This window comes from Salvelinus fontinalis, chromosome 9 (assembly GCF_029448725.1).
Source record: "Salvelinus fontinalis isolate EN_2023a chromosome 9, ASM2944872v1, whole genome shotgun sequence".
Lineage (NCBI taxonomy): Eukaryota > Metazoa > Chordata > Actinopteri > Salmoniformes > Salmonidae > Salvelinus > Salvelinus fontinalis.
In genome coordinates, this window is record NC_074673.1 from 61,592,954 (window position 1) to 61,616,134 (window position 23,181).

Here is a 23,181-nt window from a genome sequence, read left to right on the forward strand (position 1 = left end):
TCTCCTGCCCCAGCAGAGGAAGCAGTGGAGCAACAGCTCTTGACATGTTTTGACAGATAGGGCCTAGGCCTGTAGCCTACAGTAGCTACCAGTGCCGTTTAAGATTAGGGAGGATTCAAATTGTTTTATGAGCATGGTGTCACACCCTGATCTGTTTCACCTGTCTTGTGCTTGTCTCCACCCCCCACCAGGTGTCTCCTATTTTTCCCCATTAGACCCTGTGTATTTATACCTGCGTTTTCTGTTTGTCTGTTGCCAGTTCGTCTTATTTTGTCAGGTCTTACCAGCGTGTTTCACCTGTTCTGACGTTGTTTTCTAGTCTTCCCGGTTTTGACCTTTCTGCCTGTCCTGAACCTGAGCCTGCCTGCCGTTCTGTCCCTGATTGACTCTGTCTTGGATTACGAACCTCTTCCTGCCATTGAACTGCCCTTTGCCTTTGTTATAATACATATTCTGAGAATCAAACTATCCGCCTCCTGTGTCTGCATCTGGGTCAAATCAAATCAACGTTTGTCATGTGCGCCGAATACAACAAGTGCAGACCTTACAGTGAAGTGCTTACTTACAAGCCCTAACCAACAGTGCAATTTTTAAGTAAAAATTGGTATTGGGTGAACAATAGATAAAGAAATACAAAATAAAAAGAAAACAGTAAAATGACAATGAAAATAACAGTAGCAAAGCTATATACAGGTGGTACCGGTACAGAGTCAAAGTGCGGGGGCACCAGTTAGTCGGGCTAGATGAGGTTATATGTATGTGAATTTATAGTGAAAGTGACTATGATTAGATGATAAACAGAGAGTAGCAGCAGCGTAAATGAGGGTTTGGGGGGGGGAGTGGCGGAACACAATGCAAATAGTCCGGGTAGCCATTTGATTACCTGTTCAAGAGTCTTATGGCTTGGGGGTAAAAGCTGTTGAGAAGCCTTTTGGACCTAGACTTGGTGCGTGCACCCCTGAGGGGGTCCAGTGTTGAAAAGCAGTGTGGCAGATGTGTTGCTACCTACCCTCACCACCTGGGGGTGGCCTGTCAAAAAAACCAAGATCCAGATGCAGAGGGAGGTGTTTACTCCCAGGATCCTTAGCTTAGTGATGAGCTTTGAGTGCACTATGGTGTTGAACGCTGAGCTGTAGTCGATGAATAGCATTGTCACGTAGGTGTTCCTTTTGTCCAGGTGGGAAAGAGCAGTGTGGAGTGCAATAGAGATTGCATCATCTGTGGATCTGTTTGAGCGGCATGCAAATTGGAGTGGGTCTAGTGTTTTTGGGATAATGGTGTTAAGGTGGGCCATTAACAGCCTTTCAAAGCACTTCATGGCTACGGACGTGAATGCTATGGGTCGGTAGTCATTTAGGCAGGTTACCTTAGTGTTCTTGGGCACAGGGACTATGGTGGTCTGCTTGAAGCATGTTGGTATTACAGACTCAATCAGGGACATGTTGAAAATGTCAGTGAAGACAGTTGCCAGTTGATCAGCACATGCCCGGAGCACACGTCCTGGTAATCCGTCTGGCTCAGTGGCCTTGTGAATGTTGACCTGTTTAAAGGTCTTACTCACATCGGCTACGGAGAGCGTGATCACACAGTCGTCCGGAACAGCTGATGCTCTCATGCATGCCTCAGTTTTGCTTGCCTCAAAGCGAGCATAGAAGTGATTTAGCTCGTCTGGTAGGTTTGTGTTACTGGGCAGCTCGTGGCTGTGCTTCTCTTTGTAGTCTGTAATAGTTTGCAGGCCCTGCCACATCCAACGAGCGTCGGAGCCGGTGTAGTACGATTCAATCTTAGCCCTGTATTGGCGCTTTGCTTGTTTGATGGTTCATCTGAGGGCATAGCAGGATTTTTTTTATAAGCTTCCGGGTTAGAGTCCTGCACCTTGAAAGCGGCAGCTCTAACCTTTAGCTCAGTGGGAATGTTTCCTGTAATCCATGGCTTCTGGTTGGGGTATGTACGTACAGTCACTGTGGGGATGATGTCGCTGATGCACTTATTGATAAAGCCAGTGACTGATGTGGTGTACTCCTCAATGCTATCGGAAGAATCGCGGAACATATTCCACTCTGTGCTAGCAAAACAGTCCTGTAGTTTAGCATCTGCTTCATCTGATTACTTTTTTATAGACAAATTCACTGGTCTTCCTGCTTTAATTTTTTATTGTAAGCAGGAATCAGGAGGATATAATTATGGTCAGATTTGCCAAATGGAGGGCGAGGACAGCTTTGTACGTGTCTCTGTGTGTGGAGTAAAGGTGATCTCGAATTTCTTTCCGCTTTTAACATGCTGATAGAAATGAGGTAAAACTGATTTAAGTTTCCCTGCATTAAAGTTCCCTGCCACTAGGAGTGCCGCCTCTGGGTGAGTGGTTTCCTGTTTACTTATACAGCTGACTCAGTGCGGTCTTAGTGCCAGCGTCCATCTGTGGTGGAAAATAAACAGCCACGAAAAAAATAGTGGGTCATATCCTGAGTCGTGATAAATGGCCTTATTTCTATTACAACATATTGGATGACTGTCAATTCACCCAGTTCAATGTAACATCAATAGGTTCAGGCAACAACGGTATTGGATAGCCTTAGCCAACTAAATAAGATACATATCATTCCTCTCTGTTTGTGTCAGGTTATTGTGTTAGGCAAAAGTAAGTGAAAGGTAAACTAAGAAGAAAAAAATACAATACAATATAGCTAGCTAGTTAGCATTCTCTCTCTTTCTCTTTGCTGCTTCTCCTGAATTTAAGTAATTGTCTGTCTCTCTCTTTGAGTCAAATACTTATCACACTTTTTTTCACTGCAGTGCTAGCTAGCTATAGTTTATGGTTTCAGTACTAAAATCAATTATCGGATCCTTTGATTGAATGACAACATGTCAGTTCATCCTGCAAGAGTTCTGATAGGTTGGAGAACGTTTTTTTGGATCCAAAACAATTCCGAGTTTAGAGTGGGAATTATCACCGATATATCTGCAGATATTTCTATCATCATAGCTGGAATAAAAAAATGCCTTTTCTGTATGGATTGTGCTAAAAACAGATACTCTAAAAATGTATTTGTTACATTTGAGGAAAGAACATTAATCTAAGCGCCACATAGAATTTAGGAGAACCAGAAAGATGAGATTTAATGGAAAACTGTTACTCTAGTCTAGTAAAAGGAGGATAAACTGCACTGATTCCAGCCCAAAAAATTGCCTAGGCTCTGAAGAATGAGAATTGCTAGCAAGTTGGAAAACAACGACATAGGACACATTTTCAATGCATTACTATTTAACTATGTTTTCATCGATTGTAGGGCTGTAGCCACTGAATTCAGTTGAATTGAAAAACATAAATCACAAAATTTGCCACTGCCGTTTGCGGCAAGCATTTAACGCGGTGCAATCTTAAATCCTTGGGTCGTCCATACACATGGTTACGGTAAGTGTTAAGATTCGGGTTAGCTAAGGGTTAAGGTTATGGTTTAGCGTATGGACGTCCCAAGGATTCCAGATAGCACTAAACCTCAGTGATGGCGTCAAGTAGTCTCACACAGCTAGTTAGCTGGCTAGCTAGCGAGCACTCGTCATGGAAATGGGGGTGGCCATTGGCGAAATGTGAATTTGGACCAATCCCTATCAAGTGACAATGAACCCACACTTCAAAACGAAGTTACGAAGTGCTACTTTGTAACCTGCAAAGTTTTTTTAGTGTCTCTGAAAACATTTGAAAGACAGAGCTTGAGGAATACCCTTCACAAAGAGCAAATATAGCGTTTTCTCCGCATCTGATATCGGTAATTTTCAATGGATTAAATGCGATACAAACACATTGGTAAAAGGATAATATTAGGAAACCGATAAATCAGTCAGGCTCTAGATGTCGTCCTCCGGAAGTCATCATAATTAGAGCCATGAGCGTCCTAGGTTTTGTATTAAAGTCAACGTACCCAGAGGAGGATGGAAAATAGCTGTCCTCCAGCTACACCATGGTGCTACCCTAGAGGGTACTGCTGAGGCTTAATTGCAATACGTGTTTTAATCAGTTATTTGGTGACATGAATATATTCAGTATAGTAAAAAAGGATACATTTTTAAATGTTGCACTATTTTTATGAAATTCACTGAGTAGGATCGTCCTCCCCTTCCTCCTCTGAGGTGCCTCCACTGGTAGCTACACCTGTGTCATACGCATCCCTAAAATTAACTTCAATCACTTTTTATAAATCTCAGCATCGGCTCGGCATGAAAATGCATGCAACGCAACACTACAGTTTGAAACCGACCAACAGGCTACTGTTGCTTCACCCACTCTCACTCTAGTCACACGTTCTGGAAATGTTGTGAGAGTGCTTTCTAAATATAACCGCAGAGAGAGAGAGAGAGCGGGAGAGAGAGACCATGTTTCCAGCCTACTAAGGGTTCTCGCTTAGCTCACATACACGGGCCTGGCAGGAGAGAGAAGGGTGTGAGGAGAGGAGACCGAGCGCAACTTTGACAAGTCCCAAAATAAAACTTTTCGAGGGAGTTGAAAGTTGCTGCGAACGGGACGACAGTCAAGGCAGCTGCAGCAGAGGATGGAGGTAAACAGAGTTTTGGGGTGTTTTTGAAATGTGTTTTTTTTGTTTGTGTTGAAGAGTTAAGTTGTTGATTTACATATAGAAGTATATCTGTGATTCTGTGCTGTCCAGTACAATGTAGTCTATAGCCGACTAAACTCGTAAATGGTAGAGTTGAGTTTAGTCGGCTATGTAGTCTAATAACCTGCATAAGACATGGCACTCTCTGTGTGATCTGTATGGACCAAACTGATAGTAGATTAGATGATTCACATGTTTTGAATTACAGAGGAGCAGAACAACCAGACCTGGGCTTAGTTCTAGCCCATACATTTCACCGAACTAAACTTTTAGTCACGCATGTTGTCACTTCATTTTCTTTCTCTCATGATCACAGTGCCATCACTGTGTGAGAGACTGTCAAGCATAATAAGCCTAATGACTGAATTTGTTTGCGTTAAGCCCAGGGGGTCAAATGTCATTCCTGTTTTTTTGTTACGACCTTTCAATTTGTGTACAATTAAGACAGACTTTTTAAAATGTTGTATTTTTTTTAAATTACGATCCCCATTAGCCGACAACAATGGTGACAGCTGGTTTTACTGGGGTCCGAGACATAAAGAAGAAGACATTACTGAAAAAAGACAAAAAATATGAACATGTCATGTGTGTGTGTGTGTGCGTAGCCATTAGTTACACGTGTCAATACATACAAAAAACAATTAGGGGGAGAGGCGTGGGGGAGAGGGGGTGTGGCTTGAGATGTTGCTTTATTTGTTTTTTGAAACCAGGTTTGCTGTTCACCTGTGTTATATGAAATAGAAGGGAGTTCCATGCAATCATGGATCTGTATAATACTGTACGTTTTGTTGAATATGTCCTGGACGTGGGGACTAGAACAAATAGACAACCTGAACAATTTCCTTAATTGATCCATCAAGTACAAGGGAAGAGCGAAAACCAGCCCTCCGGGAATTAAGTTTGACACCTCTGCATTAGACTATGATGAAAGAATGTCACTTGTAGTAGATGTTAGAATGGAGTTGGAGCATTTTGGAGCAGACATATTGGTTTGAGTTAGACGCATGATGCACGTGGTGGTGGAATGAGGGCGATGGTAGCCTATCACAGGAAGACTTCCTGGTTTGCTGACCCTATACTGTAGCTGCTTCTCTGCGTCGGTGTTGTTCCGTACGCTACTCACACAGGAAGTATGACAGGAACACACACCACACACAGAGGAAGTGGTGTAACCGTTGCCTTTGCAACAGGTTTCGACACATGGAGTTGCACAATTCTACACGCTGTAGACGTATACATGAGTGGGTTGTGAAACGTGACATCGATTGGGCGGCTAGTTGTCCAGAGAAGAGATGTTAGATCAAGACTGTCTGCATCCATAATGGCACCCTATTCCCTATTGTCAAAAGTACACTAAATGGGTATATGGTGCCATTTGACAACAAGTCCAGTCCATGCTAAAGACATGTTTTATACTCATACACTTGGTCACCTGCCTTTAAGGATGAGAATTAATTTGTGTGTGTGTGTACCCCCATGTGTGCCTGGCCTCCGGGCTATGTGATTTCATTATCTGCTGAATGCCAGCAATGTGAGTCCTTCAACTTAGTGTGTATCAACCCCACTTCAACAGCCGTGTGTGTGTGTAGGCCGCTGCTGCCTCAAGTGAGGGCAGATAATGAAGGACAAGGAGATACAAGACAGAGGGGGAGAAAGAGAGAAAGGACAGAGGGAGAGGAAGAGAGGAAGGGGAGTAAAGGACAGCAAAGATCTGGGTATGGTCTTACTGAAAGTGTGTGTGTGTTAGGAGTGTATTTGGGAAGCTGTTTGAGCTTAATGTTCAGTCTCTGCCAACACACACACTGGACTCCACCTCATATCCACCACACATAAGCAGAGCCAGATGATGATGTCATGAGAGAGAGGGGTGTCTATCTGACAGAATGGAACAGTCAGATTGTAATTTGTGTAATCTGACGGTTTCCATTCTATCCGATAGGTCTCTCTCTCACTCTGACTCTCACTCCTACTCTCACTCACAGCACCACTAAAAGAATCATGCTCATGCTGGTGGTCTCAATCACACACTGACAAAGAATGTCTTTGTGATGCTTAAACACACACACACACACACACACACACACACACACACACACACACACACACACACACACACACACACACACACACACACACACACACACACACACACACACACACACACACACACACACACACACACACACACACACACACACACACACACACTCACAGTCTACAGTGCCTAACACATTTTGTTTTGTTACAGCCTAAATTTAAAATGGATTACATTTAGATTATGTGTCAATGATTATGTGTCAAGACAGGACATTACACGTTGGATGGTGTATCAATACACCCAGTTACTTCAAAGATACAGGCTTCCTTCCTAACTCAGTTGCCGGAGAGGAAGGAAACCACTCAGGGATTTCAACATGAGGCCAATGGTGACTTTTAAACAGTTACAGTGTTTAATGACTGTGATAGGAGAAAACTGAGGATGGATCAACAACAACAGCTTCTCCACAATACTAACCTACTTGACAGAGTGAAAAGAAGGAAGCTTGTACAGAATACAAATCTTCCAAAACATGAAAATGAAGTACAGAAAAATCTAATTTACATAAGTATTCACACCCCTGAGTCAATACTTTGTAGAGGCAGTGATTACAGCTGTGAGTCTTTCTGGGTAAATCTCTAAGAGCAATTAAGTAATTAATTAAGTGTTATGTTTGGGGCAAATCAAATACAGCACCTTACTGATCACCACTCTCCATTTTTTCAAGCATAGCTGTGGCTGCATCATGTTATGGGTATGCTTGTAATCGTTAAGGACTGGGGAGTTTTCAGGATAAAAATAAATAGAATGGACTTAAGCACAGACAAAATCTTAGAGGAAAACCTGGTTCAGTCTGCTTTCCACCAAACACTGGGTGATGAATTCATCTTTCAGGAGTACTATAACCTAAAACACAAGGCCAAATCTATACTGGAGTTGCTTAACCGAGAAGACAATGAATGTTTCTGAGTTACAGTTTTGAATTAAATCTACTTGAAAATCTATGGCAAGACTTGAAAATGGTTGTGGAGCAATGATCAACAACCAATTTGACAGAGCTTGAAGAATTTTGAAAATAATAATGATCAAATGTTGCACAATCCAGGTGGGGAAAGCTCTGAGACATTTAAGTCAAGGGGGTATGAATACTTTCTGAAGGCACTGTATGTGTGAGGATGATGTATACAGGCATATAACTAGGGATCAGATGAGTTATATCTGGATGTTTCTGGAAGGGTGCAACCAATAATGTCTCCCCAGAGCCCACACACATAGCAACATGACTGTTAGGGGAGCAGAGCAGAGAGGGAAAGAGAGAGTGTGCAGATTATAGAGAGGAAGAGAGAGATAGAGAGGGAGGGAGCGAGCGAGCGAGAGAGAGGTCCAGCACGGTTAAGTGATTAAGATCTTGTGTTTTTGTTGTGCTATTGCAGTGTTTACTCTCTCCCTAGGGTTGGAGTGTTGCCAAGCCCAGTTAACACACATACACAAACACACTCACACTAAATGAACATTCCGGCGGAATGGGGCGGGGCTGGGAAGGGAGTGCGTGAGGCCGGCGTGTTTATTGAACGCTGTACAAGCGCCGTAAAAACTGCAGTTCAGAGGTGTTGGAGCTGTCTGCCATGGTGTGACATCATCTCCCATCATGCCCTGTGGAACAGGTGTGTGTCTAGCAATGATGTCAGAAGAAGGCCAGGCAGCACTCACTGGATGCATTGTGTAGTTTGGTTCCTATTCTTTAAAAAGACCAATTTTCACACAGAGTGTACATACTGTAAGTGTCGGAAGTTTCACCTTCAGAGAGTGTGTTTGGTTAGATCAGCTGTACTGTTATCCCAAGCTCTTCTATAAACTTATCTTTTAAAAACTTGTTTGAGACTAACTGAAGTTGCACAGATAGAAGGAGAATCATTGTCTCGTAGTAGAAGGACGCTCAGTGAGCTAACTTGGAGCATAGTACCGGCAGTGGCAACACTAGGTTTGTGGGTTTGATTCCTTGCATGGGTCCCAAATACTGAGTGTATGTGTTAAATGGACTTATTAAACAGGAAGAAAGGTCTTGTACTGTGGAAGCAGGCCTGACTGGAGCATTGGAACTGTCAACAGCTCTGGTCTCTCTCTCTCTCAATTCAATTTCAATTCAAGGGGCTTTATTGGCATGGGAAACATGTGTTAACATTGCCAAAGCAAGTGAAATAGATAATATACAAAAGTGAAATAAACAAAAAAATGAACAGTAAACATTACACATACAGAAGTTTCATAACAATAAAGACATTACAAATGTCATATTATGTATATATACAGTGTTGTAACAATGTACAAATGGTTAAAGTACACAAGGGAAAATAAATAAGCATAAATATGGGTTGTATTTAGTGTTTGTTCTCCACTGGTTGCCCTTTTCTTGTGGCAACAGGTCACACATCTTGCTGCTGTGATGTCACACTGTGGAATTTCACCCAGTAGATATGGGAGTTTATCAAAATTGGGTTTGTTCTCTCTCTCTCTCTCCCCTAAACAACACACCTCAGTAAGAAGGATCATCCCATTTTTCCTCATATAAACTTTTACCACCAGAGAAAATTCCATGGGAATAAGTGAAACTGCCTGGCATCCAATCCATCCTTTCAGGATGTGTTCATAGAGCAGAGCCTGGTGGTGTCTGCGTCCAGGTCCCGGGGGGCCAGGCATCTGGGTCTGGGGACAGGGGGTCTGGGTCCAGGTCCGGGGGGCCAGGCATCTGGGTCTGGGGACAGGGGGTCTGGGTCCAGGTCCGGGGGGCCAGGCATCTGGGTCTGGGGACAGGGGGTCTGGGTCCAGGTCCGGGGGGCCAGGCATCTGGGTCTGGGGACAGGGGGTCTGGGTCCAGGTCCAGGTCCAGGTTCGGGGGGCCAGGCATCTGGGTCTGGGGACAGGGGGTCTGGGTTTGAGGGTCTGGGTCCAGGTCCGGGGGGCCAGGCATCTGGGTCTGGGTTTGAGGGTCTGGGTCCAGGTCCGGGGGGCCAGGCATCTGGGTCTGGGGACAGGGGGTCTGGGTCCAGGTCCAGGTCCAGGTTCGGGGGGCCAGGCATCTGGGTCTGGGGACAGGGGGTCTGGGTTTGAGGGTCTGGGTCCAGGTCCGGGGGGCCAGGCATCTGGGTCTGGGTTTGAGGGTCTGGGTCCAGGTCCGGGGGGCCAGGCATCTGGGTCTGGGGACAGGGGGTCTGGGTTTGAGAGTCCAGGTCCAGGTCAGGGGGGCCAGGCTTCTGGGTCTGGGGACAGGGGGTCTGGGTTTGAGGGTCTGGGTCCAGGTCCAGGTCCGTGGGGCCAGGCATTTGGGTCTGGGGACAGGGGGTCTGGGTTTGAGGGTCTGGGTCCAGGTCCAGGTCCGTGGGGCCAGGCATTTGGGTCTGCGACAGGGGGTCTGGGTTTGAGAGTCCAGGTCCAGGTCAGGGGGGCCAGGCTTCTGGGTCTGGGGTCTGGGTTTGAGGGTCTGGGTCCAGGTCCGGGGACCAGGCATCTGGGTCTGGGGACAGGGGGTCTGGGGCCTAAGTAATATAGTGATGACCCTACTTAGGCTTTATTGTTCCATATTGCTCACACCTATCCCATCTCTTCAGATTTGTAAACGCCACAGAGTAAGGGTTAGAGGGTAAGGGTTGTTGATGCTCCTGGCAGCAGACTCTCAATCTGTTTCCGATATCTCTCATCTTTCTCCCTCTCCCTCTCATTCTCTCTCGCTCTCTCTCCCTCTCCCTAGTAGATCTTTCAGGCCAGTGCTTTCTCTCTTTCACCAGCCTGTCATTTACCTTATTCACTGCCACTTCATGTAATGTCCTCCAGTCCCAAGTCGCCGGGTCCCCAGCCACCCACCCACCCACCCACACACACACAGACAGACACACGGGTTGCACTCTCTCTCTCTTTCTCAATTAAATTAAATTACATTTGCTATATTGGCATGATGTAACAATGTACATATTGCCAAACGCTTACTTTGGAAATTTCCAATATTAACATAATTAAAAGAATAATCAATATTGTCAATATTGTCTCTCTCTCTTTCTATCTCTCCTTCCATCTCTCTGTCTTCCCTATTTCTCTCTTCTCTCTCTCTTGAGTGGGCAGTGGGGATATCTAGAGAGGGAAGTGCTTGTTGACCAGAGCAGGGGAAAGCAGCTGAGAGCGGGGGGTGGGGTGGGGGTGGGGGGGGGGGGGGGGGGAGAGGGATATGACCTCAGCTCTGGATTGAGGGAGGGGAATGGGCTCTATCCCAAATGGCACCCTATTCCCTTTCTAGTGCACAGATTTTGACCAAGGCACTTTTGGGACGTAGTCATGATCTAACTGGGTCTTGCCCTAGTGAGAGAGAGAGAGAGCAGGGTGAGGTCATACTTAGACTGTAGAAAGAGCCACAGTATATGGCAGAATTACTTACCATAACACACAGAATGGTTCTCATCTATCTCTATGTTAGATTTACAGGAGTATTGAGGAAAGCTACAAACTTGCTAGGAAAACTGGGTAGCCCAGACAAACGGAGAGAGAGAGAGGGAGGGGTGGGTGGAGGGAGGGAGATGGAAGGAAAGAGAGAGAGGGGATTTGTGTGTAACCTGTGTAATCTGACTGTTCTAGAACTAGAAGGAAATGGGAGTGGCAAATATACGTGTCGTGTTCGTTCTATTTCTATACCCATCTCTCGGTTTTCTTTTAATCATGCTCCTCGCTGTATTCCCCCCTATATCCTTCCCTAGCCATTCTGTGGGTGTGAGGTCATTTCCTGTTGTGGAAAATTGGAAAAGTACAAAAAAGTATGCACTCACTATTGTAAATCACGCTGGATTAGAGCGTCTGCTAAATGACTAAAATATAAATGTAAATGTCCTGTTGTGTCAGTATGGTTGTGTATTGTGGAAGTTGCGTTCCAAATGCCACATTATTCCCTACATTGTGTGCTACTTTTGACCAGGGCTCATGCCCGCAAGATGGCGCCGACAGATAGTGCAGCTCTGCTTCTAGCTCCTAAGCAACTTTGCAGTATTTTTTTTGTGTGTGCTAATTCTTACTCTATTAGCCCAGGATTTCTTTTGTGTTACTACATAAAGCCGGAAATAACTTTTACGACTTTCCCAAATTGGATGCTTTGTTCGTACCCCCAAGGGCAAATTAACTGATTCCAGAGGCTGCTCCAAAACACTGTTAGCAGAGAAGAGGTATTCGGAGTGGACTTCTAGTCCAACTCAGGAGGCGGGCACACCATCCACCACTTCTGAGTATATTACTCGCTAATGTTCAGTCTCTAGAGGTAGACAAGCTCAGGGCAAGGATCTCCTTCCAGAGAGACATCAGGGATTGTAACGTACTCTGTTTCATGGAAACATGGCTCTCTCGGGATATATTGTCTTTGTCTATACAGCCAGCTGGGTTCTCAGTACATTGCGCAAACAGGAATAAAGAACTCTCCGGGAAGAAGAAAGGCGGGGGTGTATGTTTTATGATTAACTACTCATGGTGTGATTGTGATAACATACAGAAACTCAAGTCTTTTTGTTCACTCGACCGAGAATACATCACAATCAAATGCCGACAGTATTACCTCCCAAGAGAATTCTCTTCGGTTACAGTCAAAGCCGTGTATATTCCCCCTCAAACCGACACCACAACAGCCCTCAAAGAACTTCACTGGACTTTATGCAAACTGGAAACCACATATCCTGAGGCCGCATTTATTGTAGCTGGGGATTTTAACAAAGCAAATTTGAGAAAAACGCTACTGAAGTTCTACCAACACCATGACTGAAGCACTCACTCTGAGAAAACATTGGACCACTGCTAATCAACTTCCGAAATGCCTAGAAGGCCCTCCCTGCCCTCGCTTCTGCTAATCTGATCACGACTCCAATTTGCTCCTCCCTTCCTTTAGGTAGAAACTCAAACAGGAAGTACCCGTGCTAAGGAATATTCAACGCTGGTCTGACCAATTGGAATCCACGCTTCAAGATTGTTTTGATCACGCGGGATATGTTCCCGTTAGCCTCTGAGAATAACATCCACAAATACACAGACTATTAAAACCTACCCTAACCAGAAACCGTGTATAGATGGCAGCATTCGCGCAAAACTGAAAGCGCGAACCACCACATTTAACCATGACAAGGTGACTGGGAATATGGCCGAATAGAAACAGTGTAGCTATTCCCTCCGTAAGGCAATCAAACAGGCAAAATGTCACATATGTCTCGTGTGTGAGCCGTTCAATTGCGACTCCACTTTGTCTCTATACTGACGTTGCGGACACCGACGTCTTGCTTCCGGACAAGCTAGAACACCTTCGCCCGCTTTGAAGATAACACAGTGCCACTGACGTGGCCCGCTACCAAGGACTGTGGCCTCTCCTTCTCCGTGGCCGATGTGAGTTAGACATTTAAGCGTGTTAACCCTCGCAAGGCTGCCGGCCCAGACGGCATCCCTAGCCGCATCCTCAGAGCATGCTCAGACCAGCTGGCTGGAGTGTTTACGGACATATTCAATCTATCCCTATCCCAATCTACTGTCCCCACTTGTTTCAAGATGTCCACCATTGTTCCTGTACCCAATAAAGCAAAGGTAACTGAACTAAATGACTATTGCCCCGTAGCACTCACTTCAGTCATCATGAAGTGCTTTGAGAGGCTAGTTAAGGATCATATCACCTTCACCTTACCTGACACCCTAGACCCTCTTCAATTTGCTTACCGCCCCAATAGATCCACAGACGACACAATCGCAACCACACTGCACACTGCCCTAACCCATCTGGACAAGAGGAATACCTATGTAAGAATACTGTTCATTGACTACAGCTCAGCATTCAACACCATAGTACCCTCTAAGTTCATCATTAAACTCGGGCCCTGGGTCTGAACCCCGTCCTGTGCAACTGGGTCCTGGACTTCCTGACATTAGGAAACAACACCTCCACTTCGCTGATCTGCAACACAGTGGCCCCACAAGGGTGGATGCTCAGTCCCTCCTGTACTCCCTCTCCTCTGTTCACACATGACTGGGTGGCCACGCACGCCTCCAACTCAAGTTTGCGGATGACACAACAGTAGTAGGACTGATTACCAACAAGGATGAGACAGCCTACAGGGAGGAGGTGAGGGCCCTGGGAGTGTGGTCCAGGAAAGTAACCTTTCACTCAATGTCGACAAAACAAAGGAGCTGATCGTGGACTTCGGGAAACAGCAGAGGGAGCACCCCCCTAGCCACATCGACGGGACTGCAATGGACAAGATGGAAAACGTCAAGTTCCTCAGCGTACACATCGCACAACTATTGTGTGTAGTTGTGAATGGTTAGATATTACTGCACTGTTGGAGCTAGAAACACAAGCATTTCGCTACACCCACAATACCATCTGCTAAACGTGTATGTGACCAATAACATCTGATTTGATTTGAACATTTACGGAAATAGGGTACCATTTGGGAAGCATTCCCTGTCCAATTTCCCTCCCAGCTTCCCCCAAATAAATGACCTCACCTCATCTGTGTGTGTCAGCAGCCATTTACTTTGTGTGTGTGCACTAAGCCATATTGTACTTCCTGTGTTTCAGGAGGACGCCCCGCCTAAGAAGTCAGTGGCGGAGCTGGCTGGAAAGTTCAAAGCTCATGCCCCTCCCATCCCCACGGGAACTGACGGGGTGAGGTCATTATAACTTCCTTTTCTCGTTCTCTCTCTTTTCTCTTCTCTTCCTTCTCTCTCTCACACTCAGATAGATAGATAGATAGTACTGAAGCAGCTGCACGTGTTAAAACACAGATAAGTGAAACAGGAAGTTACACACAGGAAGTGAGGTGCAGGAAGTGGTTCTATGAATATCTGTGCCTTTGTTGTGAACACAGTGTCAGCCCTGCTTTAAAACACACAACCACATTCATTGATGTAATGGTGGGCACTGTAATGTGTCAATATAATAATTGTATCTCCTCATTGATGTTGTTACGTGTTTATTTCTGTGTGACCAAATAGATCTTAAACACACACTCTGTCGTAAACACTCCTTCATTAAATTTATAGTACCAGTCAAAAGTTTGGACACACCTACTCATTCAAGGGTTTTTCTTAATTTTTTACTATTTTCTACATTACGAAAAATTTCAAGAACTTTGAAAGTTTCTTCAAGTGCAGTCACAAAATCCATCAAGCGCTATGATGGCAACTGACTCTCATGAGGACCACCACAGGAAAGGAAGATCCAGAGTTACCTCTGCTGCAGAGGATATGTTCATTAGAGTTACCACCTCAGAAATTGCAGCCCAAATAAATGCTTCACAGAGTTCAAGTAACAGACACATCTCAACATCAACTGTTCAGAGGAGACTGCGTGAATCAGGCCTTCATGGTCAAATTGCTGCAAAGAAACCTCAAAGGACACCAATAAGAAGAAGAGAGTTGCTTGGGCCAAGAAACACGAGCAATGGCCATTAGACCGACGGAAATCTGTCCTTTGGTCTGATGAGTCCAAATTTGAGATTTTTGGTTCCAACCGCCGTGTCTTTGTGAGACACAGAGTAGGTGAACAGATGATCTCCGCATGTGTGGTTCCCACAGTGATGCATGGAGGAGGAGGAGGTGTGATGGTGTGGGGGTGCTTTGCTGGTGACACTGTCAGTGATTTATTTAGAATTCAAGGCACACTTAACCAGCATGGCTACTGATTCAGAGGGGTTGGTTTAAATGCAGAAGACACATTTCAGTTGAGTACATTCAGTTCCCTTTACCACGGCATGCTGCAGTGATACGCCATCCCATGTGGTTTGCGCTTAGTGGGACTATCATTTGTTTTCCAACAGGACAATGACCCAACACACCTCCAGGCAGTGTAAGGGATATTTTACCAAGAAGGAGAGTGCTGTATCAGATGACCTGGCCTCCACAATCACCCAACCTCAACCCAATTAAGATGGTTTGGGATGATTTGGACCGCAGAGGGAAGGAAAAGCAGCCAACAAGTGCTCAGCATATGTGGGAACACCTTAAAGACTGTTGGAAAAGCATTCCAGGTGAAGCTGGTTGAGAGAATGCCAAGAGTGTGCAAAGCTGTCATCAATGCAAAGGATGGCAATGTAGAAAATAGTAAAAATAAAGAAAAACCCTTGAATGAGTAGGTGTTTCCAAACCTTTGACTGGTACTATACGTCAACATGTAATTTACGTGTAATGCTGTTTCTTGTCGACATGTTTTGTTCCGACGTGCTGCACAGTTGTTGTACTTTGGTGTGTTCGTTGATGTCAGCATGCCATGTGTGTGTATGTGGAGTGTGTTTGTTTGTCAGTGTTCATGTATGGGTTGTGGTTGCTGTGGTGTCCGTCGGTGTACTCCATTTGTGTTGTGTGCCTCTTGAGTCACGTCAGTGACAGTACACTATGATCGTTTTTGTTTCTCTCTAAAATGAACGTTTGTGTTGTTGGTCAGTGGCATGTGTTGAAGTATCAGATTTGTACGTCTGCATGTCTGTAGCGCCCTGTGTTCTAGCTGTGCTGTTCTGTTGTCTTCTGCTATGTGGACGTTTCAGTGTTGTGTGTATGTTATGTTGCTAGTAGGCCCATTGTGTTCATGGCACAGTGTTGGTTTAGTAGCCTCTGGTCTTGTGTCTCTTGATCTGTGTGCGTGTGTTAGTATTATGTGATTACTATGCTATGCCAGTGCCATGCAAGTGCTATGCTATGCGTAATAGTATTATGGCTGTTGGTATAGTATTGTTTGAGTAGCCCCTTGGTGTTGGTTTCTCTTCCAGAGTAAGCCTGTTAGGAGACGCCCCCCTCGAACCCTACAGCTCCCCAAGACCACGGCACAGGGGCAGGTGGACGAGGAGGTGAGAGGAGTGTGTGGGTGTGAGTGTTTGAGGGGACTGTTTGACAGTTGTGTGTTGTACAGTTCTATAATGCCATGTCCCTTTCGATGTCTGTGTGTACATGTGTGTGTGAGGGGTAGTGCTGTGTGTTGTACAGTTCTATAATGCCATGTCCCTTTCGATGTCTGTGTGTACATGTGTGTGTGAGGGGTAGTGCTGTGTTTTGTGCAGTTCAATGTCCATCATCTGTGTCTTAGTATCACTGAATGAAGACTACTAGGGTTGAAATAGAGTTGACCCTAAACCTGGTATCTAATACAGACTGAGATAAAGTTAATATATAGGACGAGATAGAGAAGCATGCCGTGATGAAGTGTGTGTGTGTGTGTGTGTGTGTGTGTGTGTGTGTGTGTGCGCGTGCGTGTGCGTGCGTGTGCGTGTGTATTTCTCACCTGTGTTTCAGAAACCCATCTCCTCGTCTCTGCATCCCGTCAAAATCAAAAGGAACTCTGCTCTTATTGAGAAACTGCAGGTGAGCATGGTGTGTGTGTGTGTGTGTGTGTGTAAGTACTTTGGAGAGTGATATGCTCTTGCTGAACCATACAGTTATGTGACGAGTATTCAAGGCCGCCCCCTGTTGTATGTCAGTGAGCAGTGCAGGTGCATGCAGAGAGAGGAGGGAGGTCAGATGGAGAGGATCAGTTACAGTAAAGTCTCACAGGTTGATAATAAGAGAGAGCAGCCATTTCCTGACTGAGTGTCTCACACTTCAACATCCAGTCTGTGTCACTGAGGACAGCCCACACAAAATGCCTGCTATGCTCTCTGAATCTTAGGTACGTCTTAGTATGTAATAACAATCTCTCTCCCTGTCTTTCTCTCTCTCTTTCTTCCTTGCTCCCTCTCTCCCTCTCTCCCCACCCTCTCTCTCTCTCCAGGCTAACCTGGCGCTATCCCCCTGTTCCCTCCTGCCCTCTCCTAAGAGCCCTGGGCTGAGACTGTTGCCCCCCTCCTTTACCCCCACCTCCCCCTGCTCCCCCACCCCTCCTGTTACTACCCCCACCTCCCCAGTGAGCAGGGCACCCCTCCCTCGGTCATTGAGCGAGGAAGAGACACCTGCCACCTTTGAGGTCGCAGCCACACCCACCGAAGGATCCCTACTGCCCAGTATCAACAAGGTCTGCTAAGTGTGTGTGTGTTTTTGGTTTTACTATCCTTGTGGGGATCAGAAGCCCTCACCGGGATAGTAAAACAAGGAAAATTCAGACAAGTGGTAACATTTTAGGGCGGCAGGTAGCCTAGTGATTAGAGCCAGTGATCGAAAGGTTGCTGGTTCGAATACCTGAGCAGACAAAACAGGCAAAACAATCAGGTTGATGTACCGTTGAACAAGGCACTTATCCCTAATTTGCGCCGTACTACCATGGCTGACCCTGTAAAAGATCACGCTTGCACCGATCTTGTGTATGTGACAATAAAACACACACATACAGCACCAGTCAAAAGTTTGGGATCTGATCAGTTGGTGTCTGTTACTTGAACTCTGTGAAGCATTTATTTGGGCTGCAATCTAAGGTGCAGTTAAAACCTATTGAATTTATCCTCTGCAGCAGAGGTAACTCTGGGTCTTCCTTTCCTGTGGCGGTGCTCATGAGAGCCAGTTTCATCATAGCGCTTGATGGTTTTTGCGACTGCACTTGAAATGCATTCCAGGTGACTACCTCATGAAGCTGGTTGAGAGAATACCAGCACTGTGAAAAGCTGTCATCAAGGCTAAGGGTGGCTACTTTGAAAAATAAAATACATTTTTATTTGTTTAACACTTTTTTGGTTACTACATAGTTCCATGTGTTATTTCATAGTATTGATGTCTTCACTATTATTCTACAATGTAGAAAGTAGTAAACATTTTGAAAAAGCCTTGAATGAGTAGGTGTGTCCAAACTTTTGACCGGTACTGTGTATATATATATATATATATATATTTTTAAATTCATTGTTTTGCCAGTCCCCACAAGGAAGAAGGATATTTTAGTGTTAAGGGTTATGTTTAGGGTTGCAATCAGGGTTACAATTAGGGTTTGAGGATAGGTTTAGAGGTTTGTGGTTATGGGTTAAGGAAAATAGGATTTGGATTGGAATACATTTTTTGGTCCCCTCAAGGTTAGTAAAACGTGTGTGTGTGTGTGTGTGTTATACCTTTAAGCCTGTGTGTTTGTCTGCATGTGTATTATGTCATATCCTGTGTCATAGCTGTTCTTAATGGTCTGTGTCCCTGCCTCTCCAGGGAAGAGCCCGCCTCTCCATCCGGCGACGCCCACCTTCGAGACGACACAGGAAGTCCAGCGGAGAGGAAGGAGACGGGGTGACGGGTGAAGAGACGCCCCTAACTACATCTGACGACCCTGAGGCAAAAGTTGGGGAGGAAGAGAAGGGAGAGGGGGAGGAGGTGTTTGAGAAGGAAGTGGAAGAGAAGGATGGCGAAAGAGCAGACACATCTCTGTCTACCAAAGCAAAGATAGAGACAGGCTCCTCTACCCCTGCTAACTCACAGCAACAGATTGCCACAACAGACAGCTCAACCACAGACAAAGACCCCCTAGAAAAGACAAAGTCAGAAAAAACGCTGGAGCCCCAGAGAGAGGAGAGACAGGAGAGACAGACAGGAGATGAGAGACAGGAGGACAGACAGACAGGAGAGGAGAGACAGACAGGAGAGGAGGTAACAGGGTCTAGAGGAGAAGAGGTGAAAGATTGTGGTCAGGGGTGTGGAGGAGAAGAGGAGAAGGGGAGGGAGAGTTGTTCAGCGGAGGAGTCATCTACAGAGAGAGAGAAAGAAGAGGGGGAAGAGCTGGCCTGCAAAGAAAAGGAGGGAGAGAGGAAGACAAACTGCAACGAAGAGAAGGTGAGTAAGGTGTTCTTTCACGATCAGGGGCTCTGTTCAATCCGATTGAATAAAGCCCCAAGATATTGATGGTAGATATTTCACAAACCAAGATCACTGAACTATCTACAGTTGAAGTCAGAAGTTTACATACACTTAGGTTGGAGTCATTAAAACTCGTTTTTCAACCACTCCACAAATGTCTTGTTAACAAACTATAGTTTTGGCAAATCGGGTAGGACATCTACTTAGTGCATGACACAAATCATTTTTCCAACAATTCTTTACAGACAGATTATTTCACTTATAATTCACTGTATCACAATTCAAGTGGGTCAGAAGTTTACATACACTAAGTTGACTGTGCCTTTAAACAGCGTGGAAAATTCCAGAAAATTATGTCATGGCTTTAGAAGCTTCAGATAATAAGCCTAATTGACATCATTTGAGTCAATTGGAGGTGTACCTGTGGATGTATTTCAAGACCTACCTTCCAACTCAGTGCCTCTTTGCTTGACATCATACGAAAATCAAAAGAAATCAGCCAAGGCCTCAGAAAAAAAAATGTAGACCTCCACAAGTCTGGTTCATCCGTGGGAGCAATTTCCAAATGCCTGAAGGTACCACGTTAATCTGTACAAATAATAGTACGCAAGTATAAACACCACGGGACCCCGCAGCCGTCATACCGCTCAGGAGGGAGACGCGTTCTGTCTCCTAGAGATGAACCTATTTTGGTGCGAAAATTGCAAATCAATCCCAGAACAACTGCAAAGGATCTTGTGAAGATGCTGGAGGAAACAGGTACAAAAGTATCTATATCCACAGTAAAGTGAGTCCTATATCGACATAACCTGAAAGGCCACTCAGCAAGGAAGAAGCCACTGTTCCAAAACCGCCATAAAAAAGCTTGACTACAGTTTGCAACTGCACATGGGGACAAAGATCGTACTTTTGGAGAAATGTCCTCTGGTCTGATGAAACAGAAATAGAACTGTTTGGCCTTAATGACCATCGTTATGTTTGTTGGGAAAAGTGGGAGGCTTGCAAGCCGAAGAACACCATCCCAAACGTGAAGCACAGGGGGTGGCAACATCATGTTGTGGGGGTGCTTTGCTGCAGGAGGGACTGGCGCACTTCACAAAATAGATGGCATCATGAGGCAGGACAATTCTGTGGGTATATTGAAGCAACATCTCAAGACATCAGTCAGGAAGTTAAGGAAGATGCTTGGTCGCAAATGGGTCTTCCAAATGGACAATGACCCCAAGCATACTTCCAAAGTTGTGGCAAAATGACAATAAAGTCAAGGTATTGGAGTGGCCATCACAAAGTCCTGTCCTCAATCCTATAGAAAATTTGTTGGCCGTACTGAAAAAGCGTGTGTGAGCAAGGAGGCCTACAAACAAGGAGCAAGGAGGCCTATATGCCAGCAGCATACCACCCTGCATACCACTGCTGGCTTGCTTCTGAAGCTAAGCAGGGTTGGTCCTGGTCAGTCCCTGGATGGGAAACCAGATGCTGCTGGAAGTGGTGTTGGAGGGCCAGTAGGAGGCACTCTTTCCTCTGGTCTAAAAAATATCCCAATGCCCCAGGGCAGTGATTGGGGACACTGTCCTGTATAGGGTGCCGTCTTTCGGATGGGACGTTAAACGAGTGTCCTGACTCTCTGAGGTCATTAAAGATCCCATGGCACTTATCGTAAGAGTAGGGGTGTTAACCCCGGTGTCCTGGCTAAATTCCCAATCTGGCCCTCAAACCATCATGGTCACCTAATAATCCCCAGTTTACAATTGGCTCATTCATCCCCCTCCTCTCCCCTGTAACTATTCCCCAGGTCGTTGCTGCAAATGAGAATGTGTTCTCAGTCAACTTACCTGGTAAAATAACAGTAAAATAAATGAAAATAAATAAATAAAAACCTGACTCAGTTACACCAGCTCTGTCAGGAAGAATGGGCCAAAATTCACCCAACCCGAAACGTTTGACCCAAGTTAAACAATTTAAATGCCATGCTACCAAATACTAATTGAGTGTTTGTAAACTTCTGACCCACTGGGAATGTGATGAAAGAAATAAGAGCTGAAATAAATAATTCTCCCGACTATTCTTCTGACATATCACATTCTTAAAATAAAGTGCTGATCCTAACTGACCTAAAACAGGGAACTTTTACTAGCATTAAATGTCAGGAATTGTGAAAAACTGAGTTTGAATATATTTGGCTAAGGTGTATGTAAACTTCCGACTTCAACTGTATCTATGGACATCTATGGACGTTTCCTAAAAACTCTGTAACAACTCTATTCAACATCAAGTCCCCTCATGTCATCCTTTACCATCCCCGTGCATAGAATATAATCTGCTTGCTGATAACACGCCAAAACAAAACATTACTGTATGTTCCACAACAACTGTTATTATTATCTTTAAGAAATGACTTGTATTATACCGGCCTTAAGCTGACCTCTAACACTCATGTGTGTGTATGTCTTGCTATCTGTCCACCTCTCAGGAGAACACCAAGCTCTGATGGTCCGCAACCGCACCATGCCCCTGATTTACAGAGTGGGAGACCCCCATAGTGTGCACTAACTCCCTTCATCCCATAGCACATACTGAAGTGGAAAAGGAGAAACTGGTATGGACTGCAGACTATGCCACTGGATGGACTCCCTTTAGTCCTCTGCATCTGGAAGGTCCTACACTCTGGCTGCGTCCCAAATTGCACACTATGCCCTATATAGTTGAGTAAGTTTGACCAGGTTCAATAGTCCTCTGGTCTAAAGTAGTGCACTATATAGGGAGTAGGGTTTCATTTGGGACATAGCTATGCACATGTTTGGAGTTTGGGAATCCCTGGTCTAGACAAATCAATTAATGTCAGATTTTTGTTTTCACTTCATCTCTGTTTTGATATTTTGTTACAATTAGGCTGGAGAAATGTTAGCTAAGTTGAAGTGAGTGCTAATGATCATCTTTAGTCTTAGTTTCCTCACATATTAACTGATAAGAACATTTTGACAGCATTTTATACAAGTGAATTTTGCTCTTCAGCCTGTCCTACTCTGATAATCAATCATGTCCTACTCCTGACCAAAAGCCTGTGACTTGTCTGATAATCAATCAATGTGATTTTGTTTCACTGAATGTCTGTCTGTATATTTGGTTAATTGATCTCTGGCTGGACAAGTGGAAGTGGTAGATAATTGATTAGTTTTCTCATCTATCACGGATCAGATTTTTTTTTGCATGCAATAATGTAGCCCAAATCAAGTGTATTATTTATCTATTGACTCACGTACTGTATTAGCCTTTTATAGAGCCTAGGCTTATTTCCTATTGTCCCAATCCAACTGAAACTCAATATCCTGACTCCTGTCTTGCATGAACATTCCTAACTTGGCCCAGCGTTGTTCGGGGTAGGCTGTCATTGTAAATAAGATTTTGTTCTTAACTGACTTGCCTAGTTCAATAAAGGTTACATTTTAACATTTTAATTTTATTTTTTATATATATGAAAAATGACCGCCGTTACAAACTTAGTATGATTCGACAACGCTACACTCTGTGTCCTGAGCCTGCTCTGTGTCTTATTGGACAAGTTCAGGTAGGTCTCTCCCCATTTTGGTCTGTTTGCTTCTTTTGCATCAATGGGTGTTAAAATCAAATCAAATGTTATTTGTCACATGTGTCGAATAAAACAGGTGTAGACCTTACAGTGAAATACTTTCTTACAAGCCCTGAACCAACAATGCAGTTTTTAGAAAAATACCACACAAAAAAAGAAATAAATAATTAAAGAGCAGCAGTAAAATAACAACA

At 44.7% G+C, this 23,181-nt stretch overlaps 1 protein-coding gene across 1 annotated transcript; it reads left to right on the forward strand.

The window, feature by feature from the left end:
* The first annotated feature begins 4,343 nt into the window (after positions 1–4,343).
* Positions 4,344–22,856, forward strand: LOC129862921 (capZ-interacting protein-like). The gene is made up of 7 exons (XM_055935023.1): positions 4,344–4,553; positions 14,231–14,317; positions 16,416–16,493; positions 16,936–17,004; positions 17,411–17,650; positions 18,760–19,377; positions 21,872–22,856. The coding sequence occupies exons 1-7, from the start codon at positions 4,548–4,550 to the stop codon at positions 21,887–21,889; spliced, it is 1,116 nt and encodes a 371-aa protein (XP_055790998.1). The 5' UTR covers positions 4,344–4,547; the 3' UTR covers positions 21,890–22,856.
* Positions 22,857–23,181: the final 325 nt, after the last annotated feature.

Bases quoted from the DNA above. Each gene is read 5' to 3' on its own strand.
- LOC129862921 (XM_055935023.1), top strand. The intron at 14,318-16,415 runs GTGAGGTCATTA...TTTCTCTTCCAG, and splicing joins TCCCCACGGGAACTGACGGG to AGTAAGCCTGTTAGGAGACG. The intron at 17,005-17,410 runs GTGAGCATGGTG...CTCTCTCTCCAG, and splicing joins CTCTTATTGAGAAACTGCAG to GCTAACCTGGCGCTATCCCC.